At 46.8% G+C, this 21251-nt stretch overlaps 1 protein-coding gene across 2 annotated transcripts in view; it reads left to right on the plus strand.

The window, feature by feature from the left end:
• TBC1D14 (TBC1 domain family member 14) overlaps nt 1-21251 on the plus strand; it is a 102994-nt gene that overhangs the window by 70869 nt on the left and 10874 nt on the right. The window contains exons 5-13 of one of the 2 annotated variants that reach the window (XM_046656088.1): nt 221-303; nt 1551-1668; nt 3991-4097; nt 5735-5815; nt 6752-6846; nt 10207-10278; nt 10973-11101; nt 13598-13707; nt 20086-20170. In XM_046656088.1, the coding sequence (XP_046512044.1) occupies nt 221-303; nt 1551-1668; nt 3991-4097; nt 5735-5815; nt 6752-6846; nt 10207-10278; nt 10973-11101; nt 13598-13707; nt 20086-20170 (880 nt within the window). The remainder of the gene's footprint in view (nt 1-220; nt 304-1550; nt 1669-3990; nt 4098-5734; nt 5816-6751; nt 6847-10206; nt 10279-10972; nt 11102-13597; nt 13708-20085; nt 20171-21251) is intronic. The other variant, XM_046656087.1, reaches the window with a different exon arrangement.

Genomic DNA, 21251 nt, shown 5'->3' on the forward strand with positions numbered 1-21251 from the left:
TTTTCTTCTTTCTACTAATACTTGAAATTTTTTACGAGTTTATTTTACTTTTGTAAGAAAATACTTTTAGTTTATGAAAGAACTGTGTTTTTGTCATCTTAACAAACATAGTTTTTGGTCTTTGAGCTTTTCATTTTTTAGTAAATGATGCTTCAAGTTTTGTTTCTCAGAGACTTACTTGATATTTGTAATGGTGAAAAATCATTTGTTTTGTATCAAGAAATCTCCCGGCTAAGCCAGCCGAAGAAGCTCAGAAACACAGACAGCAGTATGAAGAAATGGTGGTTCAGGCCAAAAAACGAGGTAATGGAATCCACACGTGTTGGGTTATGTAAGGCAGCACAAGGTTTTCTGTCTTTCTGGATATTTTCTCTTTACCTTTTGCAGCTTTAGAACCTGAACTTTGGTGAATGCTTTAATCTTTTGAAATGTATAATTTTCCATCAAAAATGTATGCTTCTACTATCCATTCCTGGTAATTTAGTCAGGGTAACAACACTTTGAATTTACGTGAGGAAAGAGACTATAGGATAAAATTACTAGCCTGGAGAAAGCGTCAGCCTTCTGGGCTCGGTCTTCCTTAGTTACAGGAAGATGTCCTGGGGTTTGATAAAAATTCCCTCGCAATGCCTAAAAACTCTATGATTCTAGGATGTTCAAAAAGTACGTGTAATAAACAAAATGTGGTATTTCCACGCAATGAAATATTATTCAGCCTCTTAAAAAGGAAGGAAATTCTAACACATGCTGCAACCTGGATGAACATTGAGGACGTTATGCTCAGTGAAATAAGCCAGTCACAAAAGGACCGATATTGTATGATTCCACTTATGAGGCCCCCAGAATAGTCAGATTCATGGAGACAGACAGTAGAATGGTGGGGACCAGGGGCTGGGGGAGGGGGGATGGGGAGGTCGTGGTTAATAGGCACAGAGTTTCAGGTGGGAAGATGAAAAAGTTCTAGAGATGGATGGTGGGGATGGCGGCCCTGCAATGTGAATGTGCTAAAGCCACTGAATTGTATATCTAATAATGGTTAAAATGGTAAATTTTGTGTTTTGTGGATTTTACCACAATAAAAAAAATACAAAAATATATGTAAATGAAAATGCATGATATTTCGCAGAGTTGCTAGTTGTCCACTAAGAGTTATGCTCAGGCTGTTAGAGATGAAGATAGAGGCTACACTGGGAAGGGAACTGGGTGGAGGGAGCACAAGTGGGGCTTCTGCTGTTCTGGTTAGGGTCTGTTTCTTGACTGGGGTGGTAGTTTCCTGGGTTTGTCTAGTTTGTGATAATTGAGTTGTGTTTTTCTTTGTATACTTTTCTGTATGTATGTTGTACTTTAAAAGCTTACTGACAGATGGGTAATGCATTCTAAACTCCGTAAGGTATGAAACGCGTCTTGGGAGGTGAAGTTTCACTGCTGTACCTCTGTGCCATTTTCCTGGTGTTTGTGCGTCATGATTCTTTGAGAAAAGTCACCTAGCTTGAAAATGGTAGATATCGGTTAGTAGATGTTTTCTTCTTGTTTTTAATTGCGATTTCTAGAGCTAAAAGAAGCCCAGCGGAGGAAAAAGCAGCTGGAAGAAAGATGCAGATTAGAAGAAAGCATTGGAAATGCTGTCCTCACTTGGAATAACGAGATTTTGCCTAACTGGGAAACAATGTAAGCTGTGACATAAGGGGCCCTGCTGGACTGTAAATCATTTATTTATGGTATCTGTAGGAAGCAGCTGTCTTAATTGTAGCTCATATCACAGCCTTCAGTGAAATTACCAAATAAGTTAAAGTTGCACAGTCTCCCTTCTCCCTGCTCTGGCTCCACCCTCGTCATTCCTTGCCTGTGTACTGTGACAGCCGCCCTCTCTCACCCCTTCCAAATCATCTTCTCAGCAGCCAGAGGGATCTCCTAAAGCCCGAGTCTGTCTCTTCCCTGCTTAAAATTTCAGTAACTTCTTGTGACTCTCAGTGTAAAATTTGAATTCCTTAGCTTAGCTGACGCGGCCTTTATGAGATAGCCTGTCTCTTTCTCGGCAGCCTCACCTTTCGTCTCTCCTTCACTTGGGTGGAGCTCTCTCCTTAGGGAGCCCCAGGGCCTTTGCTTGTTCCATTCCCTCTGCCTAGAATGCTCTTGCCCTCTAGTTCCTCATCCAGCTAGCTCTTCGCTCTCTAAAGCGCAGTCTTCCTTGGGGAAGACGTGCTGCCCAGGTGCCTGTGGAAGACTCCCTCGGGTGCACTGCATCCATCTGCTCAGGCTTCCATTGTCCTCTTCCTGAGGGTGGGCACTGTGTATTCTTTGATGACAACGTCCAGCAGAGTCTGGCAGCTGCTGACATCTTTCCATCTAAGGGGCAGCTGTAGATCTTTTCTTCCTGCATCTGCAGAATGGGGAGGGGCAGTGTGTGGGCAGGCCTCAGTACCAGGGCCCTTCACAGAGGCCGCGGCTCTTTTGGGCCTCCCTGCATCACAGGACTTGCTGGGGAGCTTGGATGCCAGTTTTGCTTTTGTCCTTGTCCCTTTCCGCCTGAACTGTATGTCAGGATGTTGGAGACTTGCTTCTGGCACTTACCTGGGTGTCCCTCAGGCTCCTTACAGGGGGTCAGACAGCCCTGTTGAGTATCTTCACTAGGAAAACAAGCTGTTCCCAGAGGCTGCTTTTCTGGATAGTGTCCTTAATAGGCTGGACATGGTGAGGAAAAACTTCTCCTCAAAATGGACCCAGTTACAAGGGTCGAGGTCCCCAGAACCCTTGGGCTGTCCTCCTGTGTGGCTGCAGCCCCCACCCCTGGTCACTCCTGCACTGGCTGATGCTTGGTGTGGTCCAGATGCACCCACGCAGAAGACAGCTGTCACCGAATGCACCAGCTGGGTGCCGGCTGCCCCTGTGCTTTATCCGACTTAGTTGTCACAGCGGCCCTTCAGGGGAAGGTTTCATCGTCTTGAAGTTAGAGAGGAGGATCCCGGCTCAGAGAGGAGAAGTAATTTGCTCCAGGTTCCACAGGGAAGGGTGGAATCGGGGTGCAGAGCTGGTTTCTGCAGCCTCAGCCCGTGTTCTCCCCACTCTGTGGCATTGAGAAGCACCAGGGGAGTGTGTGGCACCGTTACATTTGTCCCAGTCTGTTGGCAGTGTGTGTTCATTGTGACCAGCAGACTTCATCACCTTCGTGCAGTTCAGAATGTTCTGCGCAATCAGAGTTCTCCTCTGCCCGTCGAGTTTGGCCCTCCTTATCTGAGTGCTTCCCCTCTGTGCAGCGGTGCACTGGGTGGCTGTGCTCTTGGGGCTTCCCTCCCGAGGCCCCCGGTGTCTACCCTTCACCTGCAGCTCTGCGTGGGGGCTCCTGGCACCTGCTGCACGATGCCCAGCTATTTGCAGTTCCTGTAGCAGGCCAGGTTATTGTTATTTCTTGTTGCTGTGCTTCCTGCTGAGAAAGTCCTTCCCGTCCTTCGTCTGCTTAAATTGGCTCCAGAATAGTGCCCCGGGTCCTCTGGTGTGTGGTGCCCCTCCCTGTGTATGCAGCACCTTTGGCACACCTGTCACAGTAGTTGCCCAGTGGAAGGCGGTTGTTGATCTCCTGATCTCTGGAACACTGGACTGTAAGCTCCTTGTGGTGGAGACTGTGACACACAACTGTGCATCCCCCACTCCTGCGGTTTGGGGCCAGGCACACGGGTGGACAGATATTTCTTCATTGAAAACAGTTATAGGGGCCTGCCTGGTGACGCAGCGGTTAAGTTTGCATACTCCACTTTGGTGGCCTGGGGTTTGCTGGTTCGGATCCCAGGTGCAGACCTACACATCACTTATCAAGCTATGCTGTGGTGGGCATCCCACATGTAAAATAGAGGAAGATGGGCATGGATGTTAGCTCAGGGCCAGTCTTCCTCAGCAAAAAGAGGAGGATTGGTGGTGGATGTTAGTTCAGGGCTCATCTTCCTCAAAAAAAAAAAGAAAACGAAGTGATAAGCTCACGTTTCCGTTTTTGTGCAGGTGGTGCTCTAGAAAAGTTCGAGATCTGTGGTGGCAGGGAATCCCTCCCAGCGTGAGAGGCAAAGTCTGGAGCTTAGCCATTGGCAACGAGCTAAACATCACCCATGGTGAGTGGCTTGCATGGGGAATGTACTCCTTGGATCCTGCAGCTTCTCCTGTCCCGTTTGCCCCATTAGGAAGAAAGGCACCCCATTGCCGTAAAGCTTTGTCTTTTGAGAGGCCAGGTGAGTGTGTCCTCTAGGAGGAGAGACAGTGCGAAAGCCTGGGGTCACTCTTAGGCGCTTCACTTCCCTAGTAGTTTGGAGCAAACGCCTACCTTCTTCCTGATGCGTGTCATCTTCCCTGAATCGACAGGGTAACCCACATGGGTCTCAAAGCATCAGTGGGCTGAGTCATGTTAGGATCTCTTCGCAAAGTCCTGTAGAAAGGAAGCCTTGATCAGGACATGAAGCTGGAAGGGAGGCAGGCGTTTCTTTATGTGAAGGTATCTGGGGTACTCTTGGTTTTTTTGTGGCGTTTTTTCCCAGGCAGCTATTATATATAAGCATCTTAGAGGGACAACATACTGTGCTCGGACTGGGTCCTTGAGGTTCTAGTAGCTTCAGTCTAAAAGGGAGGTGAGACCCGTGCTCACCTTTCTTAGGGCTGTCTCCCCTGTGCATTCATTCAGTTTGTGTGTGCTTCTCCTCTACCAGCTGCATTCGCTGGCCTCACTTCCCACTCTGCCCAGCACTCTGTGAGGCTGTGAGTCAGAGTGAACTCAGTGCCAGGAGCTCCCAGACTTACAATTCAGTGCTTAATAAATTGTAGTCATTACTTTTTCCTCCGTCTGCAGTCTAAGCTGCAGAGGACGGGAACTCTTTCCTGGTCTTCTTTATATTAGTGCCCAGGAAATGCTTGTGGAGTCGATGTTGACAATTTTTACGTTGTTGGAGGCCCTATGAGATGGATTTGTATCTTCTCTGTGTAGCTAGGGTTTGTATTATTATTGTTATTTTTATCTTTACAGGCTGTTTTTTTTTAATCTTATAAGACTTTCATCTTATCCCATAATTGTAGCCTTGGCCTTGTAAAATTTCTGCTCATGCGTTGTTTCACTATTACCACACTACTCAAAGAGGAGAATTATTGGAAAAACAAGTCCTAAATGAGGAGGAGGTTTGGAGGCTGTCTTGTGGGAGACCTATCTTGATCAGCCTCTCCCAGCAAGAATCCTTACTTTTTGAAACCTCTGCCTATTTGCTTGCACCCTACCCCGCTTCCAGGAAGGCAGCACGATCGGGAAGACTGGGCCATGGCGTAGGAATTCCATCTCGTCTTTAATTGGAACCAGATGGGTTTTCTGCTTGTCTGTCCCTCCCTTCCCTGCAGATACTCATTGATGGTATTACTCTGTGTCAGTCCCAGTGTTGTTGGCTCTGCATACAGATGGAAATGGGAGACCCTCACAGGCTAGTAGAGGCGACAGACTCACAGACAAATCCGAGCGAAATGGTTTATGGGGGGGTTGTGTAATAGAAGTAAATACCAGGCATAGTGGTATTTGGTGTGTTCTTTCTTTGTATACGGTGATGTTTTTAGACAATAGAAGTACCTTCAGGCCAAGTAGGGGGAATTGTTTAAGTAGCCTTAATAAGCGTGCCGTCTGTCATTAAGTATGTGAGCAAGCTAGTGTGTTCTCTGGTGTTTGGAAGAAATGTACTCACCTGTGCACGTGGTACTTACCCGGAGGCTTGTCTTCCAGAGCTCTTTGACATCTGTCTTGCCCGAGCCAAGGAGAGGTGGCGGTCCTTCAGCACGGGAGGCTCTGAAGTGGAGAATGAAGGTAGATATGATGCTAAAACTAGTGGATACTTTGGTCAACTATGTATATCATTATTTATTACATAACAAAGAAACTTTGCTTAACTGAAGTAGTGATTGGTACAAATTTATAAAAAGCTTCATGGGAAAAGGGATTTTTTAAGAGCAAACAAGTTAAAGAAAAACACTTTTATAAGAAGGAGAACATCCCAGTTCCTGAGAGGTGTCTGTGTCCTAACGTGCTGGAGGGCCACTTGTAACCCATGTCATTTCCTTTATCCACTATTCACATGATGTACAGTAGCCTGGCCCCCAGGATTACTTGAGTGGTGGCTTATAGAGGAGCATCGGAACCTCCAAAGAGGCAGGAGCACTGCATATTTGCTAGGGGATGCTTTTAGAATTTCCCATAACACATAAGAATGATTACTTCTTTGGTTAAGTGGTATCTTTTTTACTGATCTTTTTTTGTACTGTCTGTGGTACTGGAATTCAAAAAAAATATAAAACGAGTTTTCATAAATATTCGTTAGAAATAGTACATGAGTGTTATATTGCATTAACTCCCACATATTCTAAGTTTATACCAGTGATGTTTTAGATCAAATGATTTTTTGTTGTTTTCTGTGCCTGGAATTCATCGATGTATACTCCCTTACTTGTCCTTACTTCCACTGACTGTTGTGGATGGAAGGTAATGTCAAATTAGATTCTGAGTTCAGACTCTAGAGAATATCTGATGACGACCTGGCATTAGACGATGTTAAGAGATTTTTGCTCTTAAAGGAAGGAACTCTGCAAACTGTATGAACTCTGAAAGTGGACCCTGTTCGTTGGTTCAAGTTGTAATTAGGTCCATGTACTTCTGAAGAACTGCTTTCTTACGAAACTTGAGAGCCTCGTGGTTACTGCACATGCTTGCCTCTGAGAGGTGAAATGACTCTTGATCTTTCAATAGATGCCGGTTTTTCAGCAGCAGACAGAGAAGCCAGTCTGGAGCTTATTAAATTGGACATTTCTAGAACCTTTCCTAATCTCTGCATTTTCCAGCAGGTAGGTGGTGGTGATTTGTTGTTTTCGAGTATGTTTTGTCTAAAATTCATGGATGCCAAACTGCATATATTTGTAATCAAGTTTGAAAAGTACTTGGGTATTTTTGGGAAGTGGAGGCAAGTCTTTTTTTTTTTTTTTTTTAAGACTGGGCCTGAGCTAACGTCTGTTGCCGTTCTTCTTTTTTCCTTTTTCTTTCTCCTTCTCCCCAAAGCCCACTGGTACATAGCTGCATATTCTAGTTGTAGGTCCTTCTGGTTCTGCTCTGTGTGGGATGCTGCCTCAGCATGGCTTGATGAGTGGTGGTAGGTCCACGCCCAGGATCCGAACTGGTGAAACCCTCGGCCACGAAGTGTAACGTGCAAAGTTAACCACTCGGCCACAAGGCTGGCCCCAAGTCTTATGTTAATGCATTTAGACTTTTAAAAATAAGGGTAACTGATCCTTTCCAACAAATATTTAGTATGGCCATATTTCTGCTTTTAAAGGCAATTCTGTCATTCTTTTGAAATGTGTGTATCAAATGTATTTAGGTCTGGCACAAGAAGGGCCGTGTGTGCCACTCTATCTGTCAGAGCTTTCCTAGATGCTGCTTATGTTTTCAGGATTACACACAGTAGCACTCACTCAGAAGATGATCAAGGTGTGCTTGATCCTGGGGGAGAGAGGGAAATCCTTGGCAGCCTTTGGTCATAGTGAGGGTGGGGTTTCTGGGCAGTTGGACTAGGAGAATGGTGACTCCCCTGGGCACAGAAGCCAGCTGTGGGTGACAGGATGAAATATTCTCATTTGGCTGGCAGTAAAGAGAAAAGGAGAGCTTCCTCATGGGCATCTGAGTATAGTGCAGGCAGGGCTCCGGGCCCCCAGATTGGAGCAGAGGTATCTGAAGACCTTCTCTTCATCAGCCAGCAGGTGTGTATTTACCCGGGAGTCTCGTTTGACCCCCCCCCCCCCCCCTTTATCCAGTCTACCGTGGTTTCTGCTGGTTCTGCTTCTGAAATCCCTCTCAGTCTGTCCCTTCTCTGTTGCCACTGCCTTTACTTAGTTCAGAGTCTCATCTTTTGTGGATCGCTGCACCAGCCTCTGCAGATCTCTCCTGGCCTCCTGCACCTCCATCTAGTCACTTCATTGCCTCCAGAGTAACCTCAGAATCCCCAGTCTGGGTCTTTCATGCCTGTGTTTCTAGCATTGTGCGCTTGCACACATTAGGTAATCAGTAAAGGGCAGTGGAATAAATTAGAACAAATCGGTTACGTGGTGGCCTGGAAGGAGCCACGAGATGTAGAGATTAGACACACTGGGCTGTGCAAAGAAGAGGGTGTGTCCTAGGTCCTCTGACAGCACAGAGGAGGATGGGTCACTCTCCTGGTTGTACCATGGGGGGAGGGTCAGGAGGGGTCAAGAATGGTGTCACTGGGGTAGTGGCTTCTGGGCTGTGCTTGGACCAGGTTTGGATGAGTCTGGCCAGAAAATGGGAAAGACATTCCAGGTAGTAGGAGGACTACAATGGAGGCATCAAACAGCTCATGGTTCAGGGCATCCCCAGTTCCTTTTGGGAGAGAACCTTGCTAAAGGAAGGACCAGAGAGGATACAGTTCACTTCCATGGACCCTCCTTACTAACTCTTGCCGTCTCTGTTTGAGCTAGGAACTGGGTGCGGATGGTCCCTGCTCTGGAGGAGGCGGGGTGTGAGGGCATAGCTTTGAGAGGTGCTCGCAGTGTAGCCAAGAAAGACTGCCAGAAACCCAGGACAGGGTCTGGGAGGGTGCTAATGCCCTGCTGAAGCCAAGGTCTCTCCCTCTGGGTTCCTTTGGGTGCGTCTTCCTCAGTCTGTGGTTCCCAAAGTTCTGGATTTCATAAATGGCTGATGTTAAAAACACAAAGGGTAGTGGGAGGGGAGAGTGTGGGGAACTTTGAGACAGCCAAAACAAGTTAAGGGCATTTAAAATAAGGAACTATTATCTACTAGCACCATCTCTTCATCAAAGAAAGAACATTTAGCACCAAAGTGAGGAGGACACCATCACAGTGGTGAAAGTTCTTTTAGGTTAAAAACAGTTAGCTTTAAGAACAGTTGAGTGGGGCCTGTGGTGGTGTAGGGTTAAGTTTGTGTGCTGCGCTTTGGCAGCCTGGGGTTCACAGGTTTGGATCCCAGTCGTGGACGTCCACACTGCTCATCAAGCCACGCTGTGGCAGCATCCCACATACAAAATAGAGGAAGATTAGCATAGATGTTAGCTCAGGGACAATCTTCCTCAACCAAAAAGAGGAAGATGGGCAAGAGATGTTAGCCCAGGGCCAATCTTCCTCACCACAAAAAAAAGAAAAGAAAAGCTGAGTATGGCATTCTTGTTTTTCTCATTTGGCCTTGGACCAGATACCGTTTGGTAGTAGTCAACACTCCTCCTCAGGTGGCATTTGGTGCTGCCATGGAGGTCCCTCCCTGTCTGCCCTTACCCTCTTAGTCCTGGATGTTGTCTTTTTTTACCCTCCCATTGCTGTATTTCCTTCTTTTGTACCTTCTTAATTTGAAAATCTCTCTTCTTTTTATCTGTTAGAATGTGATGGTTTGGGCCATGGCATTCTTTTGTAAGCCGCATGTAGTCACCAGTGGAGTGACTTGCTAGTCACACACCGTGTGTGCTTTTTATTCCATGTGTTAACTGAAGCCACGTGGTAGATATGGACAGTAAGTGTTTGATTTGGACCAAGCCAGCCCTTCCACAGTGTCTTCAGACATGCTAACAGCAGTGTGAGGCCCCTTTGCGCTCCCTGTTATGCTCCATTGGAAAAAAACATTCCAACACAAATCTTGGAGGGATGGGAGAACTGGGAGGTTGTTTGGATTAAGATAGTATCCATTTGGACGTAAGACTTAGAGTTGAAGCCTGCCATACCACAAAACACAAAAGAAACAAAAGATAATGCTGGGCAGGGGAAAGGAGGCAAAAAGACTAGTCAGTTTCGGGAGGCAGCGGGGAGGCTGAGTCAGAAGGACAGTTAACACTCACCTGCTTTGAAGAAGCCGGGGTACCTGGTCACCTGTTGAACTTTGAAGGTGAATATAGTTACATAGCAGGGGCCAAACTAAGGATATTGTTCTACTGTAGTGCTCATACTTGACCCAGCGGCTTTTTGCAGAGCAGCTTTGTAGGTTGAGCTGCAGACTCCTGTTGAACTGTGGATTGGTAGTTAATTTGTTACATTACGTCATACGCATAGAGCTGCTAGCATGATGCTTGGCGACTAGTTCCTCCCCTGTGGGCAGCAGTGTGACAGGCAGCGCCAGCAGCAGTATCAGATGTCACTCTGAGCACTAACAAACTTACGCGTGTGTTGTTTTTGGTGTGTTGATCCTTTTAGGGTGGTCCATATCATGACATGTTGCACAGTGTTTTGGGCGCTTATACTTGTTACCGACCGGATGTGGGTTATGTAAGTGAACTTTTTCAATATCTTATAATCTTATCATCTAAAAAGAAAGCCAAAATATTGCCCAGCACATCTTAGCTGCAGTCAGGTTGAATGCCTTCCCTTTTTTGTTGAGGATTATGAAAAGGCTCATGGTAAATGAGTTGCCTCAGTTTCCTTGTAAAGAAATTGAGCGGACACGGCTGCTCTCTAACGTTAATCACATTTTAATTGGATTTGATTTTCATTTTTTGCATGTGATTTTTTTTCAGTGTTAAATCAAAAAAGCCTTTTTGCAGTAAGCATTTTAAAAATTGTGCTGCTGATGTTTCTGCGGCTTAATAGATGTGTGTGCGCCTGATTTTAGATTTAACACATTATAGGCATACATTTCTATGGCACCAGGAAATTAGGCATTCTAGAGGACAGTATATTTCAAATGCCAAATTCATAAGGAGGGGTTGGTTTATGGTTTCCCACGTGGTCGGAGTGGGGGACTGAAGGAGCACAGACAGGTGGCTGACGGGGCGGAGCGATGGTTCCAAGGAAGGGCAGGTCAGAGTCAACGAGACTGTCAGTTCAGCCTTTGTGGGGTGGCAGTGGGTGGGTGGGTGGGCAGCTGTGTGGGCCCGTCTAGCATGAGGACGTTTGGGTTCCTCTTTTGCAGTTCTGACCGCAGTGGCTGCCGTTTGTTTAACGCCGTCTCTCCCCCTCTCAGGTTCAGGGCATGTCTTTCATTGCGGCGGTGTTGATCCTGAACTTAGACACTGCAGATGCCTTCATTGCTTTTTCTAATCTTTTGAATAAACCCTGTCAAATGGCGTTTTTCCGAGTGGACCATGGCCTTGTGAGTATGCCCTGTGTATGCACCCTGGGTGCTGTGTCTTCACACAGCAAGAGTTGCCTGATCATTCTGTCTTTGCAGTGGGGAAAAGAACACATTTCCCTCCACTAAGAGATGTTTAGAATAAGTAGCGCTCTATAAGGTGGAGGATTATTTGGGCATTGTGTTGAACTTTAAATACGTGTTTAATAGCCATATGCATGTATTTCTTAATACATTCTTTCAGAAAGTATTAATGAAAATATAGTCTTTAGACGAGGGAGGAGGGGAGGCTCCTGCACAAACATATGTACTTTGTGTCAAAGCAAAAGCTAAGAGCTGTCTCCGCATTGGGGTCTGTCAAATAGAACGCAGCGTAGCTGGATTCTCTGGCTGCGCACTGTCATGTTGAGGCTCTGCTCCATGCAGCGTCACTCATGGGAGAGGAGACGTGTTTAAGACCAGCTCCTTTATTTGACCAAAGGCAGCGGTGTGTTCAGAATAATGCTGTAGACACTGAATAAATGGAAGGAGTTGATAGTAGTTGCCCTGGGGAAGCCCCTCACTTGCTCCTGGAGGTGGGTCCTCTGCATGGCACAGATGAGGAAGCGAGGCTCAGAATAATGTGACCGGTCAAGGTAAGTGGAAGAGCCGGGATCTGCACCCGTTCTCCTTCCTAAGCCTGTGTTCTTTCCATAGCCCAGAATTGAACAAATCCGTCAGCTTTTTAATTAACGTTGTCTTGATTTGCTGATAATTATCACCGTTTGGTATTTCAAGACCAAAGTGATCTAATAGTTTAGATCAGGTAGGGAATGTTTCTTCCTTAATATCCTAAGGACTTTGAGTATTTCTTGCTCAGGCAGTATATACCTTAAAAAAAAAAAGGTATTTAAAAAAACTGCTGTTAAACTGGTGGCTGTTAGGGGAAGTGTAAATTGGCAGAATCCTTTTTGAAGGCAATTTCGTGTTAAGTATTAGTATCAGTAAATGGTATTGGTGTGTGATTGTGTAAGAATTGATTATAAAGAAGTCACAAATGGGGACAGAGCATTATGCACAAAGATCATTGTTACACAATTATTTATAACTATGTAATAACTAAAATTATTTTTCATTGTGAAAATGAAAACATTTAAAAAGGTTTAGGGGAATGGTTCTTTTAAATCTGGTAATCTATCCAGTGCGAAAGTGCTGTTTGTGAAGAACGGTTCTGTAGCAAAGCATTTAAGATTATAATGCTAATTTTTCAAAAGTGTATAAAATAGAACATATGCCGTAGTAGCTGTCACGTTTAACAGTACAAGGAAGCATTCTGCAGCATCAGACGTGTTTCTGGATGGTCTTTGTTTCTGTCCTTCTTAAGTTTCTACAGTGAGCATCACAGATGCTACTTTCATAGGAAAAACTTTTTATATATAATGAAATGATTTGTATCTAAATATCTCCTAATTTTGAAGATAAGACCCCTGTTTCCTCTTTGGAAACATATCTGATAATTTTAGCTTATATTTTTAGGGAAAAATTATAGAATCGTGTTGTTGAATGGGACCTTCATTTACATCAGGGTTTCTCAGTAGCAGCACTGTTGACGTTTGGGGCCAGACAGCTGTGGGTCGTGGCTGTCCTGCGCATCAGAGGCTGTGTAAGCAGCATCCCTGGCCTCCGTCCACTAGATACCAGTAGCACCACGCCCCTATTGTGATGACCAAAAATGTCCTCAGAAATTGCCAACTGTCCCCCAGGAGGCGAAGTGCTCCGTGTTGGGAACCACTGGTTTATAGTCCATCCCCTCCGTACGACAGCAGACGTCGTCGGAGAGCGCTGTCTGCCCACACGCACGCAGCTGGCAAATGGGGGACAACTGGGCTACCTCTCAGATGAATCCGGCTGTAGCTGTTCTTTCTCCGTCAGCACTGCTCCCCTGCTCTGTGCATTTTGTTTTCCTGCAAACTCTGTAGGAAGTTGAAAAGCATGTGCTGGTGAAATGCAGGCTGTGACTGCTTCGTTTTCCTTCGATGTTTTCTCCATAACTGCATTAAAAGGGCTGGGCTTTTCAGCCAGAGGGTGTTGCCTGTGCCTCAGATATTGGTATTGTATTCCCTCTGGGAGTGCTAGGGGTTGAGAGTGAAGCCTGCGTGGTTTTTCAGATCATTTTAGACAGTTAATTCATTCCTGGTTCTTAGAAAAGAATGGACCCTTAAAGACTCAGCCTTTGCAGTGAGAGGTGCGGGTTCGGGTCCCAGGCTTGCCACACACTAGTGATTGACCTTACGTGGCAAGTCATGTCGCTGCTGAGTTTCAGTTCTCTTATCTTTAAATTGAAGAAATAAGAAGATGTAGCTAGTGATGATTAGAGATTGTGTTTATTTAGAAATTGCCTAGCAACGAGTTGCCAATCAAATTTACGTAAGAAGAAAATTGGTAGATTCTAAAGGTATTAAGTTTATTGACATTTTTATGTACTAGAAACATGTGCTGATAATTAGTTTATTAGTATATTTCATATTATCTCCCTAGATGTTGACTTATTTTGCTGCATTTGAGGTATTCTTTGAAGAAAATTTGCCGAAATTATTTGCTCATTTCAAGAAAAACAACTTAACTCCAGACATCTACCTAATTGATTGGTAAGACTGTATTTGCATGTGTTTTCAGAGTGTTTTCTCATCTTCCTGCCCCCATGTTTCACTGCCACCTTCTTTCAGGGCTCAGCTGAGCTCCCACCTCCTGCTTTACAGGCTTACCCGGCCGCCCTGCGCTCGAGCTGCCCTTTGTTTTCTAGCTCCTGCACTGCTCGTCATCTGCCCAGTGCTGTTAGCTCTCTTTATTACTATCTATGACTCTCTAGCTGGTACTGCTGAATTCCCTTAAGAGAACAAATGGTATCTGGGACCTATTTGTTTTCAAAGTGCCATTTATCTATTCATTAAACAAAATGTCACTAAGCACCAGGTTTGTGCTAGGCTCTCTGTTAGGATCCAGAGATGGGTGGTGCGCAAGATACAGTGCTTGCCTGTCAGGAGCTCCTGTCTAGAGGGAGAGACATGTCCATGGACAGCTGGACAGCGTTTGATAAATGCTGTCTCTGAAGGAGGGGAAGAAGGACAGAGGAACTGGACTTGGGCTTAGAAGTCAGAGCACGCTGGGGGCGGCCCCGTGGCCGAGTGGTTAAGTTCGCACGCTCTGCTTCGGCGGCCCAGGGTTTCACCGGTTCGGATCCTGGGCGAGAACATGGTACCGCTCCTCAAGCCACGTTGAGGCAGCGTCCCACGTGCCGCAACTAGAAGGACCCACAACTAAAATATACAACTATGTACTCTGGGGATTCGAGGAGGAAAAAAAGCAGGGAAAAGAAAGAAAAAAAAAGATTGGCAACGGTCGTTAGCTCAGGTGCTGATCTTTAAAAAAAGAAAAAGTCGGAGCACGTAGAAGTAACATGTGAATTTGAGCCAAGGCATGATGGTGAGAAGCAGCGTGTGGTGTCCAGAATTACTAGGGCTGGAGTAGTCCATTTGGTGATCCTGGAGCCTAAGAGGAAAAGGGCAGAGAATGGTAGGCGAGAGATTGGGAGGCCAGGCTCTGGTGGGTCTCGGATTCCAAGCCAAGGAGCTTGGGGAGGGTTACGGAGGCCAGAGGGAACACTTGAAGGCTTTTGCTTTGGGTGAGGAGAGAGGTGGGCTCTGTCTAGAAGTGAGGTTTAGGTCACTTGGGAGGCAGGGGAGCCTGGAGGCGGAGACAAATGAAGGAAAAGAGACCAGGGCTTGAGCTGAGCGTTCAGCAGTCGGTAGAAAATAGGGGCTGGAGGGATGTTCGAGAGAGGAAAGATGTGGGTCCCAGTGAAAATTTTGTGGATGTGCAAGAGAAGGCAGAGAATTGTCTGCTCTCAAGTGTCCAGCTGGTGAAGGGGTTGCTGGTGCCGCCAGCTCAGATCAGAAACACAGAGGGGCCAGCTTTGTCAGGGCGTTAATGGATTTGGTTTTGGATACGGTGGTTTCGAGGTACTTACTGGACATCCAAACAGACATACAGGGAGGAGGTTCCCGAGAGTTCTGGGATGGAGCAGTAGAGCAGACCAGTCTTCGTCCAGAGGTGGATGTGGTCACCTGAGGAAGAAGTGGGATGTTACCCAAGAGGGCACTGGAATTTGAGGGCCCGGTGAGGAGGCTGCTGGTAGACTGGAGGAATACGGTGAGCAGTCTCTCAGGTCAGTGTGGTGGCACGAGTGTGCTTCTGGAGTCCTGCAGTACGGCCTAGGCCCCAGCCCCTCTCCCTTACTTGCCTCATGGCCTTGGTGAGGCGGTAAGTCTCTGAACCCATTTCCTCATCTGCGACTGCAATGCTCAACCTTGCAAGGCATTGTAAGGCGACTCCCCAGCACCCCTTCCCCCGCCCCCGCCAACACAGACAGGCTCTGCAGGAGGAAAGAAGGTGTCACTTGACCAAAAAGGCCCCTCTAGGCTTCAACACTAACCTGCTTAGTAAACCTAAAACTGCTAGGAACAGTTAACTGGTTTGATTTTTTTTGCTCACTTTCTTCAGGAGGCAAAGGCTTATTTCTAGAAAGTAACATCTGAGTATCATCCGAAACGAGGCACAGTCCCTTAAGTAAAGCAGACCTCTGCACCCTTGGGATCTAGCCTTTAGGATTCTTGGCATGTTTTGCTTCTGTCCTAAACCCTGAGACTTCTCAGACTCGGCTGAATTCTTGCTGGGAACAAGAGTTTGGAGGTTGGCACTCATAGCTGAAGCCACGAGTCCTGGTGTCACTGCAGAATAGTAAACATCAGGCCATGACCTGGCCGCTGGTGGGGATGCCAGGCTGGCCTGTCTGGGTGGAAGTGTTTGGGGCCTGCCTTACAGAGCACCATTATTTAACAAACAATGATTTCTCCACACTGTGAACACGCAGCTCTTGCATAGGCTGCCCCTCCGCACCCCCATCGTGCACCCACACTGTTAATTTGACTGTGAACTCTGACCTCGAAGCTTCCGAGGCTTGGAGTCTGTAACCACGGGGGGAGGGTGTTAGGAGAGGATCAGGCAGGACCAGAGTCTTTGTCTTCTACTTTACCTATTTTAGGCGTCCCAGTTAGTCTTAGGATTCCAGGCTAAAAATGAAGTTTGGAAAGCACTGTCCTAGAATAGAGTCTTTCAAACTTTTTTCACCCTGTCTCGCAAAGGAAATAAATTTTATGTTGTGACCCAGTGTGTGGCTGTGTGTGCAGAAACTAAATATGTATATGTGACTGAAGTTTCATGAAACAGTACTTAGCTTTCACTATGTGGAAAGCATTCTGAAATTTCCTCTTCTGTTTTTTTTAAATGCTGGTCATAATCCACTCTAATTGATTTCACAGTGCACTAACCATCGACTGGGTCACAACAGGTAGTGTGAAAAGCTCTGTCCTGGAAGATACCCGACTCTTGGCTGTTCTAGTCTGAAGATGGTTATGATCCAGATGGGGCAAAGGTCAAGGGTAATGCCTGCATTTGTGGACTCCAGTGCTTTTCACACGTGATCTCATTCAACCCTCAGAACAACTCCTGGGAATGAATCGGAGCACCTCTGTTTTACAGATGCTCAGAGAGACTGGGTGACTTGCCCACGGGCATGCGACTAGCTGAATGGCGGAGCTGGTATTCAGACTCAAGTTGCCTGCTCCCAAGCTTGCGCACTTCCCATGGAGTCCTTTCTGAGGGATTTTGTTATCAGGCAGCATAACCACGAGGCAGGGTCCCAGAGCTCAGGCTCCAGAGGTAGCATGAGCATGCTGATGATGCTTGGGGAGTGTAAAATATGGGTCAGGCTTGTCCTTGATGAAAAGTGAAGCGGAGGACAGGGTTTCCGCATGAAAAGGAAGCTCCAAAGCTTCCACTGCTGAGACCCTGATGATGTGATGTGGTTGGTGCTTGAGGCCTTGGGGATGCTGCCAACTGTGCTTTGAGGAGGCCTCTGCAGGGGTGGGCTTTTTATTTTATTTTTACCATGAGTTTTTAATTGTAGTATTACTTGAGCTTTCCTATTTTTAAATCTGATACTGAGTGTAAAGGTTATTGTTGGCTTATTCTTGATGAAGTGCTTGACTGCTTTCTAGAGTAAGGACCAGGTAGAACATTGTCTCTACTTGCAGTCCCAGCGCAGGGCTAGGCACATTGTAAGTCCTTAGTAAATTCTGAAGTTGAGTTAAGCACAGGAAAACCATGCATTCACGATTTATTCCTTGCGGTTCATGTTTATAGATGGTCTGCAGTGATTCAGGCTTTTGTTTGGGTGCTGATGTTAGATAAAAGCTCAGATCAGAAATAGGGTCGGGTAGACAATAGGGAGGAAGCAAGGGAAAGAAGAGGATTTCCTCAAGGCCTGCCCTAGAAGCTGACATTTCAGAGACACTCATTGCTTTGTTTCATCTTCACAATGTATAGAGCGGGTGTATATATGTCTTAGCACAAAGGAAGCCACTGAGGCCCCTTACCCACTCTCACGCCCCGAGTGCGCAGTCCAGATCAGAATGACTCCAGAACCTTTGCTTTTTCTGCTCTGTCACATCCCCTCCCCAAAAGCCACATTCACACCTCTGAGAGCTGGGCCTGCTTCCGAACTGCATATGCATGGTGGATCTGTGCTGTGCATGTGGTGTGTAAAACATGGTACATTCTAGGGTTCCAGTAACTAACTGTTTGGGCAGCAAAGCCTTTTTCTGCTGCTCCATGTCAGAGAGTTGAGGGGCCCGTGGGGTTTGGCCAGCTGAGTGTCCTGGGTGAGCTGTGTGGGTGCTCAAATAAGATGACAAAATCTCCTTTCCTGCCACCCTGTCTGCCCACCAGAGGCCAGCTAAGCATTGTTCCGTCTTCATTCCGAGGACAGTTTCTCTGCCCTATGGGTTATCGCGTTGTAGATTTACAGGGCGTTCCCTGGCAGTTTGAGTTACTCTTCCAGGATGCTGTCTCTCCCTTCTACCCCGACAGCTTATCCTTCTCTCCGTCACAGTGCTGACCCACTCTGAGCACATCATCTCTTTCCTGTAATAGACCTAGCTTTGCCTGTCACCTCTGTGTCCCTAGTGCCTGGCCCTGTGCTTGGCTCAGAGTCCTGCCTAGATCAAGCAATGCACCTGTTCCCGAGGGCTTCCTTCCTGGGTTTAAAATATGCAGACTCCAGCCTGAGGCCCACTCCGGTGCTTGGCACTCCTTCATGTGGACTTGTGGATGTTGTCTGCCCAGTGGGTTACAGGGATTTCACACTTGAGAATTAGATTTACTTGCTGATACTGCCTTCCTGGCAAGAGACCTTATTTAGTATGGCCTGTCACTCCTCTGCTCACGTGGAGATGTGAGGGTCAGAATAGGGTCTTACCAACTGTGTTTGTCCTTCTACAGAGTTTTGAGTATCCACATTTTGTGAGAAGACTGACATGCGGGCACTTAACTTATCAAAATATTTCCCATTGCTGTCAAATGGCAGGGTTTTTGGAGGCATGAGTGGGTTTTGTAATAAATAATCTCGAATTAATAAAAGAATCAAGCAGTGCATTCCAGATCATGATTAATGTTTCTTGAAATGATCTTTAGTGATACTTGGAGATACTGTCATTACACTGAATCTCCACTTTAAAGGAAGAGTTCAAGGTGAATTACTGTTGGAAGGTTTCAGTTTCCATCACATCTTGCACACATTCATTTATAGCTTTTAACTTTTGGGTTACGAGTCTGCCTAAGAACCCCTCAAGAGCAGGAGTTGTCTTGCTGAGTTCCCAAGCATCCGGGATAGCCCGTGGCCTACACTGGGGCCTTCACAAGTGTGTATGTGGAGGGAGGAGGATTCTGAGCCTGCAGGCGGGAAACCTGCTTGCAGGAATGGCCTGCACAGCCTGTGTATCACCATTGCACCCGCCCTGGCTGAGATGGAGCCTGCAGTCTAACGTGGGGCTTCATACTCTTTACCTAGTGTCTGCTGGCCCCTGCTGGGCGCTGGGACATAAGGTGAGAGTATCTTTGGGCTCAAATGAGAAGGTGCTCTGGGGGCACAGAGGTGGATCTAATTGCCTCCAGGATCGGGTTGGGGGTGGAGGTTGCATTTGTTAACTGAGTTCGAACTGAGTTTTAAATAGCTGCCTCCAGTGTTTAGTGAATGCAGTTTATGTTGGGTGTTTAATGTTGTTTTATTTAATCCTCACAGAATCTAATGGGCCTAAGAAGTACCTCCATTCTTCTGTAGCAGTGTCTATCCTAACTGCTTGTCTGAGTTCTTCAGGACACAGGGGGTTCAGGGCCACATCCTAAGCCCGCTATGGGGGCTCATAATCTTAGGAACGAGTCAGGATGGGAAAATTTGGGCACAGCTGGAAATGCCTGGTATCAGGCCTTGAAGATCCAAGTCTCTGGTTGTAGCTTCTCAACAAGTGAGACTGTTAGATGACCTTTACCCTTTCACCTCAGGTTAAAATTGGCTTTTCCACAACTTCCCCTCATTTGCAGTTTCCTCATCTGTGGCACGGAGATGGTGATTGTACTTCCCAATGGGGTTGTAGCAAGGATTAAATTGACGGTCCAGGTAGAAGCATGCAAAGCAGCGTCCAGCACGAACAGGTGCTCCCTGTCAGCTCTGTTACTTGTGCCCTGCCGGGCTTCGAGGAATAGTCCGGGGTGGCTGTCAGTCCTTCCCTGTGGGTTCTGAGTGTGAGCCTTTGCCTCCGTAGCTGGCTTCAGAAGTGGTGACCTCCCCTCCCCCACCATGCTGCCTTGCTTTCCTGTAAACTCAGACACGCGCTTACAATAGACACAGCCAGATAAGAGAGTGTTCTGGAAATTGTGAAAGTTTGACAGGAAAAAAACTGTCTTCTTCCTCCCACACACATTATGGGGGAAATAGATATACCCAGCTTGTGTTTGGTGTCTTCTGCAAGCCTTTTATAAGCCTGTAGCCACTTCATTAGTTTAGCAACATAGAAATACATTATTTTGCATTAGTTGAATTTGTACCTAAAATTACCATTTTTCGTATACAGTGCAATAAGATGCATTGGTCCAGAGGAGAAAAACATAAGCATCTCTTGGGGGAGACAAGTCCTTGAATCCTCTCTTCCTACCATGGGAAGCACACCACGGCAGTCCCAGGAAGGCCAGTGTCCCTGCTTCTCCCACACTCAGCCTGGTTGGAGCAGGATGAAGCCCTGTGTCCTGGGCCAAGTAAACTTGAAGGGCTTGAGCCGAGGAGGGCCCTGTGGACGGCAGCCCTCTTGTTCCTGCTGCTGTGATGGGAGTGGTCCCGATCCCAAGGAGGGCTTCTGTGGGATCAGGACAGAAGCTCGGGTCAGCCTCCAGGGCCCAGGGCTGGGGCTGGCTCTCCTCAGCCCCACGGGAGCTGAGTGAGCTGTTCAGCTGCGTGAATGGTGCTGCTTACCCGCTTTTCTGAGCGGAAACCAGGAAGGATTGTTTCCATGTCCTATTCACAGCTGGTTTTTGAATCTAAATGTGGTTTAAAATACAGTCAAGCATTTGAAAGCTGCTGGTAATGAATGGTTTTCAAGTGAAAGAGGAGACAGGAAAGGGAGGGAGGAAGGGAACATGAGAACCATGTAGCACATCTGAGCAGTCACACTCGCAGGAGATCAGAGAATCCCCTCACTGCTCAGAGACTGCACACACCGCCCCCAGGGGCGTCTGCCCTGAGGCACTGGCAGTCCAGAGCAGGAGACAGCGCTTAGTGACACTGGGTTCTTAGGGTGGAGCACATGCTGGAGAGGCCAGCGGGACTAGAGCCTGGGGGGTTGGGAGCTGGTTGCCGAAAGGCCTGCTGGAGTCTGCAAGGCTCCGAGGAGGGAAGGGTGAGTGAGGCAGAGGGAAGGTAGCTGGGGCTGTGTGTCCCCATGTGATAACTGTTAGGAAAGGGGTGCGTGAGGTGCAGTGCACACGCTGAACAGGAAGCCCGGCCTAGCCTGAGGCCCGGAGGCAGCCCTCCCAGAGGTCTTCTAGGCTGAGACGCGTGAGTAGATGTTTGCCAGGTGAAAATGGAAACGTCTTTTTTTCTTTAAGAACCACGTTTTATTTGAGATAGAACAACATTCAAGGCCTTAATAATTCCATTTCAGTACATTAAAAATAGCAAATGATATAAAATATGGCACAACTTATACTTTTCTACATGAAATACATGGTTGGTGATCAATTCTCA

This window comes from Equus quagga, chromosome 3 (genome assembly GCF_021613505.1).
Source record: "Equus quagga isolate Etosha38 chromosome 3, UCLA_HA_Equagga_1.0, whole genome shotgun sequence".
NCBI classification, from domain to species: Eukaryota; Metazoa; Chordata; class Mammalia; order Perissodactyla; family Equidae; genus Equus; species Equus quagga.